The 18720-nt window shown below is 54.4% G+C and overlaps 1 protein-coding gene and 1 long non-coding RNA gene across 11 annotated transcripts in view; one reads left to right on the top strand and one right to left on the bottom strand.

The window, feature by feature from the left end:
• NDRG4 (NDRG family member 4) overlaps positions 1-11639 on the bottom strand; it is a 40447-nt gene extending 28808 nt beyond the window's left edge. The window contains exon 1 of one of the 4 annotated variants that reach the window (XM_032325896.1): positions 11509-11639. Coding sequence is in view for 2 of the 4 variants with exons in the window: in XM_032325893.1 (XP_032181784.1) it covers positions 10907-10943 (37 nt within the window). In the remaining 2 variants the exon portion in view is untranslated. Of the gene's footprint in view, positions 1-5988; positions 6013-10906; positions 11074-11508 lie in introns of those variants that run through there. The other 3 variants (XM_032325893.1, XM_032325894.1, XM_032325899.1) reach the window with 3 other exon arrangements.
• Positions 11188-16293, top strand: LOC116579932. Of its 7 annotated transcripts, none has more exons than XR_004281468.1 (5): positions 11188-11362; positions 11939-12672; positions 13545-13595; positions 14024-14890; positions 15615-16293. It is a non-coding gene; the product is annotated as an uncharacterized LOC116579932 (long non-coding RNA). The 7 variants fall into 7 exon arrangements; XR_004281466.1 differs by having other exon boundaries at positions 11939-12489; positions 12612-12672; positions 14024-16292; XR_004281464.1 differs by having other exon boundaries at positions 15453-16292.
• The last annotated feature ends 2427 nt before the right edge of the window (positions 16294-18720 follow it).

Genomic DNA, 18720 nt, shown 5'->3' with positions numbered 1-18720 from the left:
GTTTACATCCGTATGGACTCGGGGATAGTTATTCTATGGAGTGGGTTGTAATCCATTGCTATCATTATTTCATTGTTTAAACTGTGTCAGATTGGGCCATTGCGGGGCGGGGCGGGGGGGGGGTGTTCCCTCCATGTTGGCTTCTCCAAACGTTGGCTTCTCCAAGTTGGGTTCTTTAACTCACACCCATTACTTTCTGGGTAGCTTCTATTTTCTAGCCCCTTATGATGTTCAAAACTCACTTCGTATTTTCTCTGCCGGAATCCTGGAATCGACCGCTTCTCCAGGGAGCCCAGTCTCCTTGCATTGCAGGGTGCTGTTTAGAAACCAAGATTTAGGCACTAGGGATGCTCACCGCCACTGGGGTGCCACTGTTCTAGGGGGTCTCAACAGGCAGAGTTAGGATATGTATGTCAGTAAATTAACACACACACTTCTGTATCTGAGTGTGTGTGCACAAATCTGAAATTTATACTGATATCTTCAATTCCCAATTCAACACCAGTTTTTTCTAAAGAAATTTTTAATTTTAGTTTTTTTTTTAAAAGTAGGCTCCACACCCAACATGGGGTTTGAACTCATGACCCTGAGATTAAGAGCGGCATGCTCAAAAAAAAAAAAAAAAAAAAAAAAATTTTTTTTTTTTTCCTAATTTCCCCCTTTTTTGTAATTTTTTTCTGTCATGGTAAGAAGTCTGGCCCTCATCCTCCATAATATTTTTGCTTATTTGTTTACTCCTAGGATACACACAAAGTAATTATTTATTTTTTAAAGATGTGATTTATTTCAGACAGGGAAAGAGCAAGAGAGAGCAAGAGTGGGGAGGGGAGGGCAGGGGAGGACAGAGAAACAGAGTCCCCCCTGAGCAGGAAGCCTAGTGCAGGGCTCCATCCCAGGACCCTGGGATCATGACCTGAGCTGAAGGCAGACACTTAACCAACATAGCCACCCGGGCATCCTCGCAAAGTAATTTTAGAAGAGCTGCTCAGATAATGAGTTCTTATTATTCAGAAATCTTTGTACGTACTTTATCTAGTTTTTTGTCCTTTACTCTTTTAGACTCATACCCAGATTTTTAAACTTTTTGTTTCCTTGTTTGAGAAGGGGAGAAAGGTGGAGAGAAGCAGAGGGAGAGGGAGAGAGAGAATCTGAAGCAGGCTCCATGGAGCCTGACGCCAGGCTTGATCTCAGGACCCTAAGTCACGACCTGAGCCGAAATCAAGAGTCAGACGATCAACAGACTGAGTCACCCAGGTGTCCCAGACCCATATTTTTAAAAGCATCTATCACTCTTGTAAATTAAAAAGGAACGTACACATGAAATAAGTTCTTTAAGATCTTCCTAAAACCTTTCTACATTCAGGGTCCGATGCCCCTGAGTCACTCTGTCTCGGAGTTGTTGCAGCCGCGTGCTGTTCCATGCAGTCCCTGCTCCTCTGACGTCAGCATTTGACATCAGGGCTTCCCTATCATCCCCAGGATTTTCCTCCCACTGAGAACTCGGAGGTGCGGGAGGCAGCAAGGACAGCTGCTGAGCCCGCCTCACCGACACAGACTGCATTTTAGATGTTCAAGTACGGAAAAGATACGTGTCTCGGAGTTGACATAACAGAACTCTTTCATAAAATTTCCTTCTGCTGAGGCTCGGCTTCTGCTGGAGCTCTGTTTCGGTGCACATCATGGCTCCAGGGGTAAAACACAGGCATACTAAACCTCCAACCCCAGACCAGGACCAAGGAGAGATGGAACTAGAATCCCAGTAACACATTCCATGTGGGCAGCTGCTGTAGGAACCAATAAGAGAGTGCCACTGTGGTAGAGACTAATTGTCCACCAATATCGGCTCTCCCTGTCTTCCTTAAGTTTCCTTTCTTTTTTCTTAAACTTGGTATTCATTCATTCACTCACTCATTCATTCATTTAATTATAGTATGCTCTACACCCATTCTGGGGCTTGAACTCACAATCCTGACATCCAAGAGCTGCATGCTCTACTGACTGAGCCAGGAGCCCCTACATCCCTACATTTCAGATGGGCAGGTGGATCACAGGAATAAAACTTATTTTTGACCACATGACAACATTCTGCCAATGAGATGTAAATGGAAACACGAGATTTAAAGGGAGGAGACATGCCATTCTTCAATCCACCCTCCTTCCTGCTGACTGGAATACAGATGTGACAGTGGGAGCTTCAGCAGCTGTTTTGGACCCTGGGGCAGGATATTAAGGAGTCTGGGTACCTGAGAGTCATGAAGCCATCATTCTGGGTGGCCTATCTTCAGATGCTGTTTATAAAATAAATACACTTTTATCTTGTCAGTCTATCATTATCTTGGGTTTTCTGTCCCATTCTGTTCAAACTAAACATGGGACATTTTTCTTGGAGGCCCACCCTAACATGCTGAAGGAGCAGGAAGCAAAGGAAAAGGAAAGGGCTTGCCCAAAGGAAATCAGGGGGATGCTAGAACTCAGCCAGAACTTGCAGCTTCCCCTTTCCTGTGGGCAGCATAATCCATGAAGCAGTCCTCTCTGTCGCTCTTCAGCAAGTGAGCCAGCTCCTTCTCCCTCACCCCTCATAGGCTCACAGTAGCTGTGCTGATATGGGTAACCATGACCTACCTTAATTAGCTGAAAAGCCCAGTTTGGCTTTTTTTTTTTTCCCCCACAGATTCTCAAGCTGATTTAACACCAGTGCTTGAATTCAGCTGTGTATCTGCCTCATTTGGCAAGTTTCCCAGAAACCAAGATATACTTGTCCTGGATCTTTGTGCAAGATTTAAAGAGGTAAGCTAAGGCAACAAGCCTCGTCCAGCTCAAGGGGCTGCAATATGGTCTGAATTAAAGGAGAGTAAGAAGCTTTCTTCCTGGGCATTTTCCCACAGGAAGCCCCGATCCCCCCACAATGCCGTCATGCATTAGTGTTTCCAGGAACAGCATTCCCCCAGCAGAGAAGGGCTCACTCCACGCGACTCCCAGCGTCTTTCCACTCCAGACACAACGTCTCCAGAAGGGGCCTTTGAGCACGGACCCACTCAATACCTAGGTCCCTTCTTCTCGTCATGGCACCTGGTTTCTCTTTGGGAGACATCCCCCCTACTCTATTCTCAACCCGTGGGCTTCAGGTGTGGAGAACCACAGCTCCAGACACGTGGCTCAGACCGAAGTCTTTTTTGCATTCATTTATTCACCAGATACTGACTGAGCACCTACTGTATGCTGGGCACCGTTCCAGGCACTGGAGACCATTACAGACAAGACATCCTACCTCTGGGGAACTTTCTAGTGGAAGCAGCAATCAACATGTCTGAGTAAATGAATACACAGTGTGTCAGATGCGCCAAGTTATCCGAGGAAGCGGTGTCAGAGAAGGGACCAGACGGCGGTGCTGGGGGGCTGTGGTCTGAAGGGCGCACGCAGGTAAGGGAGAGGGCCCTGCGGATGTGGAGAAGCCCTCAGGGCAGAGAGAAGGGCAGAGGCTTGAGGCAGCCGGGCAGAGGCTTGAGGCAGCCGTTTGCCTGACGAGTGCAGGTACATGCGAGGAACCCAGCATGGCTGGAGGGGCGGTGGCGGGGAAGGACCTGGGGACAGAGCAGTAAGGGCAGGAGCATCAGACCATATTGTGCCTTGAATGTTGTTGGAAGAACTCTGGTTTCTCTGAGTGAGGGGCCCTGGAGCGTTCTGGAACTTTAAAGACACCTTCCACCTGCTCTGTGTGGAGCAGACATGGGGGTGGGAACACCGAGACCAGCTGCAAAGATCCAGAAGAGACTCGAAAGTGACAGTGGCGGTGGAGAAGTCCTCCGATTCTGGGTGCGTCCTCAAGGCAGGGCCGGTGGGAGCTGTGGGCCACTGGACGTGGGGCATGAGGGAGGGACAGGAGTCAACAGTGACTTGGGTTTTGCTCTGAGCTATTGGAGGAAGACAGCTGGGAACAAGAGGCTGGGGGACAGCTTGGGGACAGGTGTAACCTTGAGTGGATGGAGCTGCACCTGTCTGGGCTGCTGACATCACCACAGAGTTGGGGCCCAAACTCATGAGACGGGATGGGGCCAGCTAGGGGGTGACTGAGCCCAGAGAAAGGAGAAGAGAGGAAAGCAGGCTCCCCGCTGAGCAGAGAGCCCGACACGGGGCTCCACCCCAGGACCTTTGGGATCATGACCCCCGCCGAAGGCAGAGGCTTTAATCCATTGAGCCAACCTGGCGCCCCGTCATCTCGCCGTCTTGAGGCAGGGCCTGACTTAGAACCTAACCAGCCCAAAGGACTGAACAGGCAGGAGTTGGGGGGAGGGGAGAGAGTCTGGTGGCCCTGTGTGCCCTGGGTCCACTGTGCTGCACAGACACTCCCAGTCCCCTCGGTGTCACTCTATGTTCAGTTTCTGCAAAGAAGAGTCCTCACACAACGTCTACGGTCTTCTCCCCCACATGGTCCAGTGCTCACAGAGGGGCAGCGGGGCCCGGGTCTGGGAAGGGAGGCTCACAGGCTTGGAGGCGGGAGTTCATCTCCACACTCGAATGACATCGGCACGGTCCACTCCAGCTGCTCAGGGCTTTTTCAGCCCAGCACACCTTGGGGCCTCCAGGCCTCCTAGATGACCACTTCAGATCGCAAGGGACTTCTGGGTGGCCATAACAGCCCCCTCCACCCTGTCCCAGGATGCCAGCAAATATTCTCTAAGTGGCTAGGTCTTTGGGAGAGGTGGGCTGAGAGCTTTCACCGTAGGCACGAGGGAAAGCACGTGCAAGGACTCAGGGTTTCTCCAGGCGGTGGGTGGACGGGATTCTCCAGGCAGCCTCGTGGACATCCAGCTAGCCTCCCTGCTCCACTCCCAGGCCCCGGGCCCCAGCAGTCCATCTCTACTCCTCAACACAAACACAGGGAAGACTTCGGGCACCCTCAAGCCCGGCCCCCGGAGCAGAGTGTCAGGAAACGCTCGCGGCTGCACAGAACAAGATCCTGGCTACAAACTGTGGACTTGGCTATGGGAACCCCCGCCCCCCCACCAGGCTAACTAGACTACAGGCCAGAAAGAGTCCCCCAGGAGGCTAGGGTCCCCCCATCGCACCTGCCGGAGACAGGGTGCATCACCAGGCACACAGCACCTGCCTGGCCTTGTCTCTCCCAAAAGGTGAACTGAAAAAGCACTTCGATCCTCCAAGGCATTTGTTGTGGGGCTTACGATGTGCCATCGCTCTGGCTGGAGCGTGCCTTTCATCTGTGGTTTGGGGTTTCGAGCGCTTGATGACTACGACCAGAGCTCTCTGTCCCCATGCAGAGAGGGGTTCGTGTCAATGCTCATGGGGTGCTCTTCTGCTTACAGAACAGCATCACGGCACTCTCACCTGACCCTGCCGGCTCGACAAGGGGTCACGGGGCCGGGGCTGATCAGAACCAGCTTCCCCCAACCAACCCCACGGTCTGTCTACCGCACCCCCCGCCCCATGCTGCCAGACTCTGCAGAGGCTCCGAGTCGGCTCTGCACGCCAGACCTGGGTTCCTGGGCTGCTTTAGCCAATCACCACCATCTTGGAAGCTTTAAACAAGACTTATTTATCATCGTATCATTCTGGTGGTCAGAAATCCAAACTCCATCACACTGGGCGGAAATCAAGGTGTTGGCAGGACCATTCTTCCTCTGGAGGTTCCAGGGGAGAATCTGCTTTCCTGCCTTTTCCAGCTTCTAGAACCCTCTTCCTTGTGCTTCTTGACAGATGGCCTGTCCTCCACCTTCAAGGCCAGGAGTGTGCAAGGGAGGAGTCTGGGTGCCCCGTCACCTTCTTCCACACTCTGCGGTCAAATCCCCCTCCGCCCCCCTTCCCCGTAAGGATACATGTGGTTGCATTTAGGGTCTACCTGGCTATTCCAGGAGAATGACCCCATCTCAGGTGCCTTAACTCAATCAAACCTGCAAAGTCTCTTGTCCTAGAAGGTAACATTTCTAGGATCTAGGGGTTAGGATCTGAGTATCTTTGGGAGCCGTTACTCACCTAACGCACCCCCCACCCCCGACCCCGCCGTGGTCTGGCCGTCCTTGTGTGTGTCTGACTGTTCACTGTGCCTGGGGTGACTTTGGTGGCTTTCTCCTCCCTGCACTTACAGAAAACCGACTTCAGTATCCACCTTGAAGGACGGCTCTGCCCTCAAGTTTTCCAAGAACACCCCCTCCCTAGCCCTGGACTTCAGCTCTTCCTCTGAGTTCCCACTGGGTTGATTTCATCAGAATCCCAGCATTTAGCACTTTCCCCTCTGCGTTTGTTCATTTTTAGTTTTTAAAAATAGAACTCGAGTTTCATGTAACACACATTCCCTGAGAAAAGTCAGAGACACAGAAAAGAAAAAAAAAAAAGTAAAAAGCACATAGAATCCCTACTCGCCGAGGAAACCACCGTTGACATTTTTCCTTATTCCCTTTCATCATTTTTCACTGCTGATCAACATGCTGAAGAGGGATTTTTCTAAAAACAAACAAACAAAAAACCCCTGCACTGTTTGGAAACATATTTTGGGACTCTGGAGCCAGATATCCTGGTTCAAATTCCAGCTAGCCACTCGCCATCTGTGTGACTTATGGCAAGTTATTTAACCTCTCTGTGCCTCATTGGCCTTATCTCTAAAAAGGAGGAGATAATAGCGCATGCCTGAAAGGGTTGTTAGAATATACAGAAAGTGCTCAGGGCTGGGCCCAGCACGTGCCAAGTGCCATACAGGTGTGAGCTGTCATCACTGTTATCATTATCATTAGGAATGTAAGGGAACGTCTGCTCAGGTGGCCCAATCACCTTAGGTAGATGATTTGCAGCTGCTGGGCTTCCCTGGTAGGACGGCACTCGCATCCATTTATCCTCTCTGCTGTTAGGCACTTACATTGTTCCGTTTTTTTTTTTTTTTTCTTCTTCTCTAAACAACTACAGGATAAACATCCTTGAACAAACACCTCTGCACACATCTTTATTTGTTCCTAAAAATTCAACTGCTGAGTCACAGATCACACATATGTTTGAACTTCTGATACATCACTGCCAAGTGCCCTTCATAAAAGTTGCCCCTCCCCCAACCTGGGGCCCTGGGCCAACTCTAATGTCTCTTCTGCCTGCAGACTAGCCTCCTTACCTGTCTGGGTGTCCCCCGCACCCACCCTTGCAGTTCCCCTGCCCCCCCGGCGAAGCCACGACGTTTGCTGAAATGGATGAACGGGAGATGAGGTTTGGGGATCCTATTTTCAGCCTCCTGGGATAAATCTATGCTTCTCATTTTCCCCCACATGTAAAATGTGGGTCAACACACCTGCCAAGACTCAAACACTATTTAAAGGTCGTCTACGAAATTGTGTGGGACTACATATTCCATGCATTAAAACGACACTGAAATTCCAGACAGAACAGGCAAAAGTTTGGCTTTTTAATCACACATCAAGTGATTAAATATGGGCATTTTTAAGCCACTTCCAGCATCCAATATCAAGGCTCCCAAGGGACCACACTAGGGTCCCAAATCCGCCCTGTTAGAGCTCTCTCTGGTCTCTAAGCCACCCTGGAGGCATACTGTTTGCGAACAAATGCACACGAGCCATCACCTTCCTCTGTGCAAGCAGACTGATGGCCCGCTTGCCCCCACCACAAAAGGCACCGAGAGTCTGCCTTCGAGGACAGTAGCAAGTTTGTGCGTGGGCCTGGCAGCGTCCTGGGCTCCTTTTCATGGTGGTCTTGAGGGACGGCCCCTATTCCCATTTTGCTGGCCAGGAGACGGAGGCTCAGAGAAATTAAGAATTTTCTGAGGAGCTGAGAAAAACAAAGGAGACCCTGACATTACATTCTCTGGTCGCCAAATCCCTGCCCTCCCCACCCATCAAGACACTGAGGGCGTCTGGAAAATGCTGGTCACCGTGGGCATCGGTCCTTCGTGAGACTTCCTAGAACGGCCCCTACCACCCACTTCTCTCTGCAACAAATAGACATGCTCAGACTGCGTGTGACACCTTCTGGACACCTTCCTGACCCCACAGGAGAGGGGCACCTGGCTTTCCGCACCTGATGTCAGAGCTGTGATGTCACTCCAGATGCTGTGCCCCAATTTGTCCCATGTGACAGGAACCTGAGATCTTAGCAGAGTCCCCCAGGGGCACACCTCAGGGCAATCAGGATTGTGTGGAGAAGCCAGAGAAAGAACTGGAACATTCCAGAAGACGAGACCCCAGGACACGGAAAAAACTTGGGGACATCAGCCCTACAAGTACCATTTGCTGACTGCCTGCCGGACACTGCCCTCAGCATTCATGCCTGTTCTCACAGCTCACTGCTGAGGAACACAAGCAGGTAGGTGCTGTGATGATCCCATTTTACAGATGGGAGCAGTGTAGAGCAGCTCAGAGACTGGCCCGAAGCCAGGCAGTCTGAACACACAGGATGACTCAGGACTCAGGGCCGCAGCTGAGCTCCCCCTCTTCCCAGCTGTATGAAGGGACTGACCTCACTGGGAAAATGGGCACACTAACAAACGGGGAGAGTGTGAAAACTATAAACAAGCTGGAGAAGTAGGCATTCAGCCAACAGGTTTAATGAATCATCCGCTAATGCTGACGTGGGGGGCAGGGAGTTACAGGTCTCTAAGAAATTATCCTGGAGACATATCAGATGGACAGGCTAGGTGTGCCCAGGTTCCGCCGACAATTATGGGGCACTTGCTGTATGCCTCCGCAATAAACTGGGTACTGTGCTGACCTTGACCTGCTCATCATCCGACGGAAGAGGCGGGTCAAAATCTCACAGATGCAGGTGAGCAGGGTAAGGTGGAGTAGGGACAGAACCAAACTTCCTAGGGGCCAACCAGCCAGGGGAAGGCGGGGGGCGGGGGGGGGGGCTCTCCATTACAGGAACAGCAAAGATTAAGGAACCAGAAGGAAGATGAAGCCCCAGAGGTGCCCACTGGGGCGAGGCCCCTCACCTGTGCTACCTCAGAGAGCCTCATGCCGACTCTCAGAGGAAGGGGTCAGAAGTTCCATCTCTAAGAGGAGAAACCTGAAGTCAGAGAGGTTAAGCTGGGGAGCAATGGGGTTGGGATTTGAACACTTGTCTGTGGGACAAAGAAGAGGATGGGAAGGGGTTGGGGGAATGGCTGCAAAGACCACAAGGCAGAGAGTGAAGGGATGCACTGGTTTTCAGGCCCTGGTGAGAGGTGCAAGGGTGGGGGCCCGTGACCCACAACCACAGTGTGACAGTGCCTAAGGGGATCCTGTTCCAACTGGCCAGCAGGGAGGGCGGGGGAGTAGGCTTACAGAGTCTGCCAGAACACTCAAGCCTGTCTGATGAGGGAGGGAGGGGCCCTGACCCCAGTACTCAGGAGGTAACAGCGCACTGCCCCTGGGACCCCAAAGCTGGACCCCCCACTGGAGCCCCCACACATGCCTCCTGAGAGCATTCTTCCTCCAGGTCCTTCTGAAGCCAAAGACGGGAAGGGGAGGATCCAGAAGTTCTGCCTTCCATGTAGGGCTCCAACACCCACAGGCTTGTAAAAACTTCCCTCAAGGGCATTAGCAAGTGCAGTGGCCTGTGCGGTTTCCTTTAAAGTCCTGTGGGCTGGCCGGCCTCAAGTGAGCTCTACAGGGAAAAGCTCATAAGGGAGGGGAGGGCCAGCACCGGTGGCTAAGTGGGCTCAGAGGTGGCCCCGCTGAGCACCTGGGCAGATTTTCCAGCGCTTCCCTTGTGAGCCTGTCGTGAGCTGCAGGTGAGTTAGCTCTCACTCACAGCCGGAAAGTGCACCAGACCTCCTTCCCCCTGTGCCGGCCCCTCCGCATCACTCCCAGGGCCTGTGTATGAGCAGGTCTCTCCATCTGCAGCCTGGAATGCCACCTCTCTCTCCAGTAACAGAAATGGTCTTTTAGGGTCCAGTTCAAACACTGCCATGCGCTCAAATCTCTCTGCTTCCCTCCAGCAACCTCAGACTCCAACTTGTTTCCTAAGTGCACCCCCACACTGCTGCCCCCTTCGCTGTCTTGTACCAGGGTTCCTGTGCTCTGTTCTCTTGCACCAGACGGTTTCAGTCCTGGAGGTCAGGAACCAAAGCCTGCCAGGTGCCAAAGGACGGGTACAGGACACAGATCCCCCCCCCCCCCCCAGTACACACTAACTGAGCACCTCCACCATCCAGGCCCTGGAACTGGGGCAGGGGGGTCCAGGATGTTTCCCTTTCTAGCCCCCTTCCCCCTGCCTGAGTCTCTATGACCTCATGCCTGGGAGAGCTCTCCCACCTTCCAGATGCCAGCTCCCTTGTCCCTGCTCTCTGTTCTGCCTCCACTTCTGGGCATACCCAGCGTCCTCTGTTATCTCCAGCCACAGCAACCTGGAGGTGGTTTCCACGGGGCCCCAAGGCCCAAGGTCCCCGCCAGCTCGGTCCCATCTCGCTTCCCACTTCCCAGACCGCTTGGCCTCTACTCCCAGGAAGAAACTTCTCTTGCTAGGGAGAGGCGCTCAGATCGTCGCGGCGGAGCAGGAAATAAGAGGCCTTTGGCAGGGGTCCTGGTGAGAGCCCAGAGAGCTTTTTTTTTACAGGGGACACTGATTGGAAGGCAGGGGCTCTGAGCTCCCTTTCGATGACCTGACTAGTGCTCGGCTAGTCGGAGACTCCAAGGGGCCACTCCCCTGGCCCACGCTCCGGCCGGCGAAACGCCGGCCCCATGGGCTGGAGCACAGCCAGGCAGAGCACAGCCCCACGTCCTCTCCCGCCGCCGGGCTCCGCACAGGAACAGACAGCGCACAAGCTCGGAATCAGCTGGCAACCGTACCCCCTCCTCCGGCTTGAGCCCGAGCCGCCCCAAACCCCGGCCGGCGCGCGGGGCTCCCGCTCCAACTCGGAAAGTAGCGGGCGGCGAGGGCCGCGCTCCGGGGCGGCCGCGGGCAGAGCCGGCGGTACCTGTCAGCAGTTCGATCTTGTGTCCCAGCACCTTCATCTCCGCGCTGCGGCGTCGGGGAGCGCGCTCTGCCGGGCCGGGAGAGGAGCGCGGGAGGCGAGGAGCGGAGCAGCAGGAGAACCAGGAGCGAGGCAGGCGGAGCTGCCGGGAGCCAGGAGCGCTCTCGCCGCCCCCCCCTCCTCGCCGCGCTCCCCCTCCCTCCAAAACGGGTTAAAAAAATCCACCAATTGCACGACCGCGCACCCCTAAAAGGCGCGCGCCGCCACCTGGTTGGGGTAAGCTCCGGGAGGCGGAGGGAGCGCGCGGGGTGGGTGCGGGTGACACTCCCGGCGGCGGCGGGCGGGGGGCCCCGGCGCCTGTAGCTCTAACAAAGAAGACTTGCGGCCCGCTCCTCCCCCACCGCGACACCCGGGGGGTCCCCAAGCCTGGCGGGAAAGGAGGGAGGGGGCGCCACCCTCGTAAGCAAAACGTGGCGGGAGCGAAGGGGCGCGCGGCTGGCGAGTCTCGGGGCCCGCGGGGAGGAGGCTCCGGGTGGGTGGACTGGCCTCAGCCGCGGCGGCAAGGGGGGAGTGGGGGAGAAGGGCCGAGGGCGCCGCCGACTCACCGAGGGTGATATGAGCGAGACAGACGCGCAGGCGGGGAGCGGGGCCTCGGCGCCGGGGCCGCCAACGCGCGGGTGCAGGTGCGGGCAGCCGGGAGCCCCTCAGCCGAGCTGCCGCTGCGGGGGGCGGGGGCCGGGCTGGGGGCGGTGCGCCGCGGGGGGCGTGCCCACGTGGGTGTGGCGGGCGTGGGCGCTCCGCCGGCTGCCTGGGCCCCGCGGGCTGGCCGCGCCCCAGGCGGTCCGGGGCGCTGGGTTTCCACCTCCTGCGGTGGCGGGAGCGCCCAACGGGCGTCCGGCGGGAAGGGGCCCCGCCGCTCAGTGCCGGCGGGGTGCGGTGGAAGGCCCCCGCCCGCGCACCCCGCTTGTCCCCCTGCGGTCGCGCGGCGTCGGGCTCCGGGGAAGGGGGGGAGACCTTGTGTCCGTCTTTGTTTAGATTCCCGAGGGGAAGCCTGGCCAGCCGGTGGGGACAGCAGCCTCCGTCAGCCCCGGCGGCTTGGCCCCACCCGCCGCCTCCTGGGAGCCGATCGGGAAAAGCCCTGGGGGGTCAGAAAGAACCTGGTGCTCAGGGGCCCTGGAGCTTCGTCCAGTTTTCAGAGCCCCAGGGTTTCCTTGGGGGAACTCGTGGGGGGTGATGGTCTCCCGGTAAAGGTGTTCTGGGCCCCCAGGGTCCCGCTCAGAGTGTCAACGTCTCTGCTCTCCTCAGGGAGGGGAACTGGCCCAGCCCTGTCTTCCTCAGGCTGACTCTGGTCTGACCCAGTGACGTTGCTCTCACCTGTCACCCCAAATGAGGCAGAGCCAAAGCCCCTAGATGGAGTCCAGCTGTAGGGAGAATGGAAATCTGATGACCTGAAAGAATTTACTTGGTCAAGACAGCCCAGAACAGTGCTTGTGGAGACGGCAAGGTGGCTCTGTTGAGGCCCTGCTGGTGACCTTGCTCAGGGATCTGCCTTCTCCGGGATTCCAGCCTATTTTTTTGCAGAGCCAGTGAGTTGGACCAGTCATCCGGGAGATCCAGGATGACATTGGGTGGGAGGTCAAGAAGATCCTACAGCACTTCCTCCCCTTCGTCTGGGCTGGCTTGGGCTAAGGTCATGGCTTTCCCTCAGCTCCAGGCTATGTTGGAGTCTGCCAGGGCATTGAACTGACTCTCCTGCCTTGAAGAAGCCGGTAAGACTTGGCCGCCTGAGATGGGGTGCATGCTCCTGCTTGGGGTACAGTATAAGAATCACATGGAAGGCAGCAAACTTGGGTTCTCCTTACAGCCCTGGGGCTCACCTTGGGGAAATCCCTGCCTCTCACCTTCCACTTTTGTGAAGGGGATGGGTGATGTCAGTGGTGACAGAGTGGCCCTGTGTGACCAAAACATCAAGGAGACTGTGGTTCTATATATACAAGTCTGGAGCCAGTCCTTAAGAGCACAGGCTGGGTGGTTAATTTCCTGGCTGTGTGATGTCCAGCAAACTCACCCTCTCTGAGCTTTCATGCCATATTCTGAAATTGGGGTGATGAACTTTCAGAGGGTTCTTGTAACAATTAATTAATGGGGGGGCGCCTGGGTGGCTCAGTCAGTTAAGCTTCTACCTTTGGCTCAGGTCATGATCCCAGGGTCCTGGGAGGGAGTCCCGCATTGAGCTCCCCGCTCAGTGGGAGGACTTCTTCTCCTTCTGCCTGCCACTCCTCCTGCTTGTGCTCTCTCTGTGTGTCAAATAAATTTTTAAAAATCTTTAAAAAAGAGTTAAATGATGGCTCATGAAGAAAATGCTTAATGTGGGGTCTGACATGTGGTTTAAGTGATCACTGAATAGTTGCTGTTATTGATGATTAAATTGTTATGATTGTATTAGAGATTCAGGCTTCCCTGAGTTCTGCCCTTTTTAATAAATTCACACCTAGTCATCAAACAAACCTAACTGTGGATATTCTAGTAACATAATTCATGGGGCCTGTTCTGAATTCCTTGAAGGGAACACGGGCCCCAGGAGGGTCTCAGTGCTGCCTAACAAAAGCTTTGACACTATGACATGTCTGTCTGTGTGCAGAATGGCATCTGCCATGGCCTTGAACTGGGACACACGATCCAGGAGGCTCAGGTAATTCATGAACCCCAGGTGGGGTAGGTTACAGGTTTGAACCCTTAAAAGTGGACACTTAATCGATGGTGAAGAAATAAAATTGCAAGAACCCCCACTCCCCACCCCTGGGGCGGGGGGCTGTTGCACCAAGCATAGGTGCTTAGCTTGGGGAACCAGCAGGTAGAGGGGGCCCCGGCCCCTTCTGGATGGGATGGTAGTCATGCCAGGAAAGGAGGAGTCCCTGCTGAGTCAGCAGAAGGGCCAGCTCTCAGTCCCTTCTGCTCTTGGGCTCCCTTCATCTTTAACACCCTGTGCCGGAGGCAGTGCTGTTTGAGGACGGGCCAGACGGCAGGGCTTTGAACAGAGGAGGGCAGAGCCCGGCAGAGGGCCAAGCTGGTGGCTGGGACTGGGGCCTCTAAGACGCATCCCCTGGCCTTGCTCCTAAGGACCTGAAAGGTGTTGCCTGAGTCACTGCCTTTGCTGGACTTCCCCTCTGCCATCTGTAAAATGGGCAGGAGAGCAGCCTGCACCTCTGCTGGAGACGAGACACGGCCTTTCTGAAGATGCCTCTGAGCCTTGTTTCCCCATCTGGAAATTCCAGCTAATGCAGCAGTCTCGGCAGCTGTAGCAAATAGAGCCTGACGATGGCTAGTTGAAGCAGAAAAGCCTTTGCCAAAAGGAGGGCAGGCAGCTCTGGCCCAACGCGGCAGCATTGGTCTGGTGTCAAAGCCACCACTGCCATCCGTGGGCACAGCTGCTGCAGTTGGCACTGCCCATGGGCAAGGACACCAGGCACTCCATCCAGCAGGACCATGGCTGCCTCTGAAGCCTCAGGTGCCGCTGCCGCTGCTTCTGTGTCCTCATCAGTCTCCCGTGTGGCCTTGTCTTCCTTGTGCCATTCATTTCTAAATCATGGTCAAGCCTGTGCGTGTCTGATCGGAGGCGCCCAGAGCAGGACGTCTGCCAAAGCTGCAAGGGAGGCTGGGAGAAGACGCTCTGTGATCCTCTAGAAGGAGGTGGGCTCTGCCTTGTAGGAAGGGCAACTCAGGTGCTGGTGGCCAAAAGCCTGACAGTGTGCGCTTCCGACCACAGGGCACATGTGAAGCCGCGATGAGGCCACCGTGTGGGGAACACAGCAGCTCAGGTTGCTGAGATTCACGGTGCTGCAGGTCTACAGTGTCCACGGTGGTGCTCCTCCATATTTCAAGTCTTTGATTTTTCAGCAGGTGAAAGACGAAAGGACCTTGAAAGCAGTATGGCTTGCTGCCCTTCCAGACGCAGAGGCAGCTCCGGTCCTGTTGCCAGGAGGACAGGTGACTGGGTTTTTCCATTGTGGTGATGAATTGGGCTGAGTCACCATTCCTCTCCAGTCCCCTCGTGACCATGACTGGAGCAAGTAGAAAGTAAAGTAAAAGAACTAGCAGGTGGGGTCGGAGGCACAGAAGAGCCTGGGGCCATGGAAGCTTGCTCTCTTGGCAGGGAGGGTGAGGCAGGAACCACCCCCACCCCCCACTCACACTCTCCACTCACTGTGAGCCAAAGGGCCTCAGGGGGAGAAGAGTGGATCCTTTTTCTTCTTTTATGGGGTTGGTTGAGTGCCTCTTTGGTGCCAAGACCTGTGCTGTAGAGTGCACTGGTGAACCAGAGCGGATCAGGTTTATGCACTGATGGAGGAAACCAGCTTAGAGTCCCATAATCTGGTACTAGGCCAACTCTGCTAACATGCGTGATTGAGGTTAGCATGCAGTATGGTGGGGGCCTGCAGGAGTCAGCAGGAGCTTCCTGGAGGAAGAGGCATCTGAGAGGTGGAAAGTCAGCGGATGGAGATGGGAAAAGGGATGATGGGGGAGACACCATCCATCCTTCCTCCATTAGGTCAGCCAGGCCTTCCACAAAGCTCTGGGAGGCTCAGAGCTCAACCCTGTCAGGAGTTCCTGAAAGGAGGTCGAGAATGCAGGGTGTGTGTGAGCAGAAGGTAAAGAACCAGGAAGTGGGTGAGAGTGAGTGTCCGGCCTCAGCCTGGATCTGGAATTTCAGCGGGCACCAGATTACCTGCTCCCTGCTCCCTGCTCCTGGGACACCCTGGACCACGCACTGGCAATGTTGCTGCCCCCTTTCTTCCCTGCATGCAAAGACCCACTCCTGCAGGACCAGTTCTTGCTCTCCAGGTAACTCTGGACACCCTACCATCTCCTCCCCCACCCCAGAGGGCAGCAGGACCCCTCCCCACCCCCCATCCCCCACCGGAAGTCTCACCAGACACACAGAGCCCGAGTTTGTGCTACGTCAAGACAAAGGGTGGATCTGGCAATATTATTTAAAAATTCTAATAGTCCTAATAGAATTTAAGAATTCCAATTAAAAATTCTAATAAAACTTATAAGATGCAGAAGGAAAATTAAAATCTCTCATAATGCCATTGTCTAAAGATAACCAGTGTTAACATGTTAATATCTTGGGGGTTGATATCCTTCAGCAGTTTTTGTGTGTGTGTGTGTGTGTGTGTGTGTGTGTGTGTGTTATCCCCCAAAGAATCATACTGCCTGTATTATTTTTGCTGCTCTTTTTTCCCCTTGCCAGTATATCATGAACATTTACCCCGATAAAAGTTATTCTTCTACAACGTAATCACAATAGCTATATTATCTTTACTGTGTGGGAGTGTCATTATCTCCTTGGCCAGTCTCAATCACCAGGCATTCAGGATGTTAGCAAGTTTTCATTATTGAAAACTTGTTGCAAGCAATCCCAATCCTCCCAAAGACAGCTTTGCCCACATCTCTTGGATGACCTCCTAAGGTCACTCTGCAGCCTCGTTTTGCCTGGCTACTTGGTCTCTGTCTTCTGTCAATGCCAACCCATCCATCCTCAGACGGGGGACAAGGCATGCCTAAAAGCCCTCATTGTCTTCACACCTGTGCAAGTTTTGGGGGGCATTCAGTGAAACCGACGAACTGGTTGCCAGCCCTCACTTTCCTGATTGTGCCAGTATCATTTTAAAGCCAGAGGTTTTGATCTTGTAAAATATTACCATTGCAGAATGCTGAGTGAAGAGTACACAGGACCTTTCCTTTTGCAACTTCCTGTACTTTTTTGCAACTTCCTATAAATCTATAATCATTTCAAATAGCAACTTAAAAACAGAAAAAAACCGAGGCAGGCCTGGGGGTAAGCTATTTGGCCCCAATCTCAGGAACCAATGTTTTTAGTTTGTCACAAGGACCAGAGCGAAGTTTGGCCTAGTTGAGCTTGCCTCAGTTTCCCTCAAGGGTAGGAATTGTTCTAGGGAAAGGCAGCCCTGCTGGTGGGGTGGCCCTCCAGGCTGTCCTCTATCCAGCTCTAGGGGTCAGGGGAACCCTAAGGGGCAGAAAGAAGCAGATTTCCTGCGGGCTCCAGGGAGCTCCAGATAGACCGGAGTCTGGCAGGAAGCAGACGAAAGCTGAGATGCTCTCTCTGGGGGAGACAGTGTCATTTTTCTTTCCAAAGAGGACACACATGGCTGGAAGAGCCTCTGTCCCAAAGTTCTGGGGAGAAGTGGCCCCCTTTCTGCAGTGTCATTGTCCCAGCCCCACCCAGGCTTGAGTTAATCAAGACAGGTGCCATTCCTACACCTGGGGAGGACTTGGCCCTGTGGCTGGACTGCCCGCGGTGGGGAGGGGTGGGTGGCCTCCCCTCTCCAGGCCATGGTGTCCCCGCAGAGTCCTCCGCCCCATAATGACCAGAGGCTAGAAACTGAGGAAGTAACCGGGGTCCCCAAGGCTACCCTCACGCTCAGCGATTTGCACAGAGAACTCCCAGAACTCAGAAAAGCCATCACCCCTCACCGTTACCACTTATTTTCACAATACGACATGGAGCCACATCAGCAGAGAGGAAACGTGCAGGAGCAGCGTGCGGGGCCCGCAGGCGTGAGTTTCCAGGGGCACCCCCCAGCCAGTGGAGTCACACGGGACAGGCTTACTTTAGGTGCCAGGAGCAAGAACATGTGCAGAGGACTAGTCAGGCAGGCTCACCTGAGCCTTGGTGTCCAGAGTTTTATTGGTCCCATAAGAGCGCAGCACCAGTGTGACTGAGCTTAGCCGGTCCGTCTCTGGACCCCAAGAGGTCCACCGATGCAGCAGGACCCAGGGCCTTCAGTGATCCCAAACCAGCATTCTCCATAAGTCATATTATTACTGTCACCCACCTGGGCAAACCCATACAGTGTGGCCCATGGCCCCAGACGTACCCAAGCTGCAATTAGAACATTCCAGAGGCTCAGAGGTTATCCACCTCCCAGGAGCAGGAGGGAAGGCAAGTATTGTCTTTAGAATGTGCAGGATCTGAGCAACCCAGGCCTGCGGAGCTGAACCCTAACTGCGCAGATGCCAGTAGTTTAACTCCAAGAAGGTAGGCTGGATATCATGATGTGATACAGGTCAGGGGTCCCCAAGAGAAAACAGGTGGCCCAAGTTTGCTAGCTTTGAGGACGAGGGGTCAGGAGCCACTGCCCCATACCAGGAACCCTCCACGTGCATTTTTTCCCTTTAGTCCATCCAGCTTTGTCCCAAGGTAAAGAACAGAGAACTGAGAGGCTCCCTCTGGCTCCTGCACTAGCTTGAGATCAGATGTCCCTGCCCTTAGGAAAGGCCAGGCTCTGCTGAGGGCGGGAGGGCAGGTTGGGACTCTCCCTTAAGTGTCCAAGCCAGGGTCTCCTTTCCGATCTTGGGGCTTGCTGCTGTTGCAACTTATCCTGGGAAAGAGAGGAGTGTGTTCTTTTTAACAAATGCCCTGGCCTCTGCCCTGGCCTTCACCCCAGGCTCTGGCCCCCCCTAAGTTGAATCTAGCTATTTTTCAAAAGTCTCTGCCTCAGCCCGTTTTCCTCTGTCCAGCCTCCATGCCTGGGGCTGAGCCACCAAAGCCTGGGCTGCCAGCCTGTGCGGCCCTCCTGATGGGGAGTCAGACAGCCTTGGGTTCCCCCATCTATTCCCTGCATGACGTTAGGCAAGTTTCCTCTTCATTGCACATGCATCTAACTATAAAGCCATGAGGAGAGAAGTTGTGAACTGAAGAAGCCCTGGTCCAGGACCTGGCACCTTGTTGGGGCCCACTGGTTCGTGGCTGTTAGGATGCCAGATTTTGTGGCTCCAGGCCACACAGTGGG

The sequence above is a fragment of the Mustela erminea genome, chromosome 19 (assembly GCF_009829155.1).
Source record: "Mustela erminea isolate mMusErm1 chromosome 19, mMusErm1.Pri, whole genome shotgun sequence".
Classification (NCBI taxonomy): domain Eukaryota; kingdom Metazoa; phylum Chordata; class Mammalia; order Carnivora; family Mustelidae; genus Mustela; species Mustela erminea.
The sequence above is the reverse complement of the archived record's forward strand: the minus strand, read 5'-3'. Positions and strand labels throughout refer to the sequence as shown.